Consider the following 5,280-nt stretch of genomic DNA (forward strand, 5'->3'; position numbering starts at 1 on the left):
TAGTATTTTAAAAGGTCATTTTCTAGCTATCTGTTTCCCCAAGTTCAGCTGAAAGGCTAATTTTCTACTTCAAAATACTGAAAGAGTAGATTAACATACAGCCTCACCTCCGCATCTTTTGTTATTTTTATTAGAATTGAAGAACAGTGACCAAAGGGTTACCACTGCATAGTTACAGACAATCTAAATACTACAGAGCAGCGTTCTGCTACCAAACAGCTTGAGAAGCACACTCGGTGTCAGAGCTTTAATGTTAAAAGGAAAACATCCAAGTTGCTTCTGTTGATGACCCAATTCCACAGCTCAGTAAAGTCTGAGGCTAAAATTTATTAATCTTCAGATCTAGGCAGAAAATTGGTCTGTGACTTCCACTGCGGCAATGCAAGGTTGCACCCACAAGTAACTCTGCCCTCCTACTTTTTGAAGTCTTAACAGTCTGATCAGCATTCCTAAAGTCAGTCTCTAAGCCATTTCTTGTTTGTATCTATCCCAAGCCTCCCAAACAACTTCCCTTTCCCCAACAATTAATTACATTACCTCAAACTGCAGCTTTTGGGAAAAAAGGCATTGGACAAGCTCACTTCAGTTTTGCTCCTGAAGAACTCGGAACACTGCCACCCTGTGGATACTGAACTGTTCAAGCTTTCAATATTTTGGTAAACTTAACAAAGTAACAACAAGATCTGCTGTGAAGAGAATTTCCTACTTAAAACAACAACAACAAACAACAACAGACTGACAGTGTAAGAAAGTAAAGGCTGCAGGTAGCACAGCACCAGCTTAAGGTAATTCTCTAAGTATATCACAGCAGGGAAGTGCCAGAAAGAGGCATTTACTGACAGCAAATGCAGACCTTGCCAGAATGATTTGTTGTTGTTGTTGTTTTGGCAACAGAGCAGTTGCTACAAACATCTGTTCTCCTCCTACCCCTAATAAGAAAGGATTCTAACAATGCAGCAATTTTCAACAGTATATCCTTCACAAAAGTATTTTAGTGTGAAATTAGTTAAGAAGTGTAGTTTAACTTAAGAGCATCTCAGCTTCCTTAAAAACATCAGTTTAAACATTTTACCTCCTCTAAGCACTGCTTACATTTTACATGAAAACACTCCTAATTTATTTAGTGAATACTATGTATTTATCTCTTAGTAGTTATCTCTTAATATTTATACCAGAATAGTTATTTACCTCAAGCCTACATAACATACCACATAACACACTGACTTTTGCCAGGTTTAAAAAAAAAAAAAAATCCAGAAATGTAACTTTCTTCAAATGATCCTCACCTTTTGATGAAGCCTAGAGTGTATACACAAAGACACACAGATACAACACTGTTGCAAGTTTAATGTTTATTTCCCCAAGACAGCCTAGCCTGTACTCTACTTGGATAAATTTCACAAGCTAGTTTCCGCTGTTTCTAGTTTTAAACTTTAACCATGTTTCTGATGACAAGGAATGCTGCAAAAATACTCTAGTCCAACAAAGAGTTATGATCACAAAATAATCTTTATCCATTCTACAGTGTTTCAGAATTACCAGTTGATTTTAAAACACAAGGTAGATATAGATGCTAATGGTGGCTAATCTGGTATGTTTTATTATAGCAAACTGTTGTTCATGCAACACTTGTGCTCAAAGGGGAAGGCACAGCATTTCCTACAATGAGCCACCTTATAAAGAGTTCGTTTTGTACAAATTTGTAATGTCACCTTTAATTTAGTGTGCAGAACCTCAAAACTGAGGCATTACTCCAATTACAAAAACACTTGCATCCTTTTTGTGCAAGTTTTAAAAATACAAAGTTTTCTCTCTAAAGTGGCTCAAAATAGATTGTTCATGGCTGCCTACATCTAAGATAAAAAGAGTCTAAAACAATTGGATTAGGCATATTAAAGGTGTTCAAACCATGACTTGATTTGTACATCTATTCACACCTCTTTTTCGGTCTTTATTCGGCAGTACATATGCACCAAATTTCATTTTTAGAAGTTTCCATATCATTTTCATAGAAAACAAAGTTTGAAAACAAGTAACATTGAAACACAGCACGGTATTCTACCACAACGGAAACATTTGGTTACAGGACTCAACAAAATCTAAAAATGAACTATGCTGTAGATTACCACATGCAAAGGTCTTCATGTTATCTTTGAAAATGAAAAGGATGAGATTTTATTACCACATTTTACTGCTTTCTACTATTATGGCAACTTGTGTACTGCAACACAGTCTATTTGAAGGGAAATGTATGATTTTTTTTTCATGCAAAAATCTACAAATTAGTTTTGATGATATGGAAAGCTTTTCATAACATCAAACATTCATCTGGTGCAAATGCACAGGGAAGCCTTCCTGAAATTCTGACTTTACAAACAACTAATAAGCCATACAGGAAAGAAATTAAAAATAACTAAAAGAAAAATAAGAGGGGAAAAAAAACCAAAAAAGAAACACAGGCTGCAGGAGTAAACCAGAGTCTGCTGCTAAACCGGTCTTTGTCTTTGTGTCCAGTGTAAGTTAACACTTATGAACTCATTTTTGATGATTTACTAGGTTTATTATCAGCCCCCTGAAGGCGAATCAAGCTTGCATGCGTTCACATACAGCATCACAACCATACTCTCGTACACACGCCACTCCAGGACTAGGAGCCTGCTTCAGGACTGAAGAGCCCCCTGTTTGGAACGTGAGCCTGGCTCCACAGCATCGAGTCCAGACATTCATTCAATGTTGTCCATTCACACGGTGCTTCATAGCAAGGCCTGGGCTCATTCTCCTTGGACTTATATGGGCATCCTATTCTCTTATGCTTACAAGGCTTGATGATGATAGTACTGCATTTCCCCCCAATTGCTCTAGTAAGTCATTGTTCCTTCTCAGGCACTGAAGATCTTTGACCTGTAGCCCTTTTTCTTTGAACAATCTAAATAAGCATTCAGTGTGAAGTTTTTCATTACATTTTGCCACTCATTCTCACTCGCACCCACTCGCCATCTTGACTTCATTTGGGCTTTTCTGTGATTCCAAATGAAATCTTCACATTTTCTTTCCCGATTTAATGCAGCAGCGGATCCCATGAGCCAAGATTGATGGATCAAACCTTTTTTTTATTCAGTGCTGCATTGTACCTAACTTCCAAAATACCACTCTAAAACTGGAACCCTTCTGCTGGTACATTGGCAGATGAATTGAAACCAAATGTTCCGCCTTGTATTGCTTCTGGAACAAGGCTAGGATCTTCATCAATCTGTAACAGAATGAGATCATCATGAGTAGGAACAGAAAGACAAAAGCCTCACTAAAAAGGAGCTGGACAATCCTAAAGAGCATCTGTCTCTTCACCTAATCTACTTCCTTGCATCAGGTCTTGCCATTCCTCTCCCCCAATTTAGTAAGAGCACTATAATGATGAAGTAATTTAGGCCAAAGTGTTTTAGCTTTTATTTAGTACTTAGGCTACATGGCACCGAACAGTCTCTCTTGTTTATGCAGTTTTCACTCCTGGAAAGTATTCTGTCAGTCACTCATCATCCTTATTGCCAGCTTATAAACTGTCAGAGTTTTTGAGAAGACCAATACTATTAAATCAAGTACAGATTAAGCAGAAACTGCAGTTTCAGTTTCAATAGGTAGGATACAGGTTACGAAATTGACACTAGATTAAATTCCAAGTCCTGATGTATATATAAATAAGACTTGCATCTTATTGTTCATATAAAACTGAAACTCTAACACAAAAAAGGTTCAGTGAGGACAGTAGGGCATGAATGCAACTGAGCTCTACCATTTTTGCAGTAATCTGCTCCCAGAAGTTCTTAAACCAGGTAGAAAACCCTCTCACTTCGTGACACAGACTGACATGATTGCATTTCCTTTATATGCAATTAACTTTTATGATTTGAAGTGCATACAAATCTAAAACCTTCCTTTGATTTACATTACATGTTTGAAACAACGCTCTCAATCAGCACATCCGACCTCTGAAATCACTAAACATTCAAAACAGTTTGTTTCTTAAGAAGCGGAATCTCAGATTCGGTACTCAAGTCAGCAGGGAGCTTATCAAATGTGAAATGTCAAGCGTAGTCAGTCAAAAGCAGACAGTTAAAAGAACTATTTAAACTCTTGTATTTTAATCCCTAGAGATGAGATTTAAATTAGGCATCAGATCTTTAGAGACTTCATCACGAAGAATAGTAAGATATGCAATAGGTTCAAATAAGGCCTCATTCTTCACTGAAAAACCAATGTCAGAGAGCAGATTTTAGACCTGGTGCCTTTATCTTGAACCATATTTATAAATATAAAGTTACAAAAGCAGATTGCAGAGCTATTACACACTTACATCATCTGAAGAGAAGAACTGATCAATGATCTCATAAGCCAGTTTGTAGATGTCTTCATTTTCATGATTTTGTAGTTGTTCAATTTTCTCCAGGCCTACAACAAATACACAAGAAATGTAACAGTTAAAATGCTAAATTCAGGCAAAACAACCTCCCTCTCCTTAAGGCCTCATCATACAATGTAATGAAAAAAATCTAGGAATAGGCTATGAAGATGCTGTTAAACTCATCTGACATTCTTAAAGCTTCTTAGAGATTTGAGGAAACACATTATAGAGATTGAGGAATACATACCATGACCAGACCAAAAAAAAAAAAAAGTATAAAAAGGTCAATTCCAGCAGTGATAGTACCTTCTCTTCTTGCTATGAGCAGTTAAACTAATCTGTGGAAATATGGCAAGGGCCAAGCACTAGGACCTACTCCCTTTTCACAAAAACATCTTTTCAGCAGCTGGTGTGACAGCCCCAAGCTGTGACATTCTAAACCCACATACCGTTGGTGGCACACATGCCATCAGTCACTGACCTGTAGCTTGATTATATAGCAAGTAGCTTCAATACAGTGTTAAGTTATTGGCAGACGTGTATATATATGTTCTACTGTATATATCTATTTCTGAAGTTCTGACAAGCAGAGCTTGAGGCATGAACACCTCTCTTCTCCCTTCGCTGGCCATCACCAATCAATTACGGTCTCCCCAGCTCCCTCAAGGTTTTATATTTTAAAGACTATTCAACTTCATGTTAATGAAATCCCACTGTTTTTCACCTGTGCCCAAATTTAACATTACTGTTCTTTCATGCTTGAAGAGTTGCAGTCAACTTAAATAGCAACCAGTATAGAGAAAGTCTTGAAAGCCATTAGGAAATTAAAGCTATCCTATTACAACTGTTGTATGCAGGACTTCCCTCCCTGCCCGCCCACGCCC

General features: G+C 37.4%; 1 protein-coding gene across 1 annotated transcript in view; it reads right to left on the reverse strand.

The window, feature by feature from the left end:
• Positions 1–1,333: 1,333 nt before the first annotated feature.
• KPNA4 (karyopherin alpha 4 (importin alpha 3)) overlaps positions 1,334–5,280 on the reverse strand; it is an 18,520-nt gene continuing 14,573 nt past the window's right edge. The window contains exons 15-16 of the mRNA XM_010292555.1: positions 4,349–4,443; positions 1,334–3,250 (exon numbers count right to left, since the gene is read on the reverse strand). Coding sequence (XP_010290857.1) covers positions 3,152–3,250; positions 4,349–4,443 — 194 coding nt within the window. The 3' untranslated portion in view covers positions 1,334–3,151. The remainder of the gene's footprint in view (positions 3,251–4,348; positions 4,444–5,280) is intronic.

Source organism: Phaethon lepturus, unplaced genomic scaffold (genome assembly GCF_000687285.1).
Source record: "Phaethon lepturus isolate BGI_N335 unplaced genomic scaffold, ASM68728v1 scaffold6048, whole genome shotgun sequence".
Lineage (NCBI taxonomy): Eukaryota > Metazoa > Chordata > Aves > Phaethontiformes > Phaethontidae > Phaethon > Phaethon lepturus.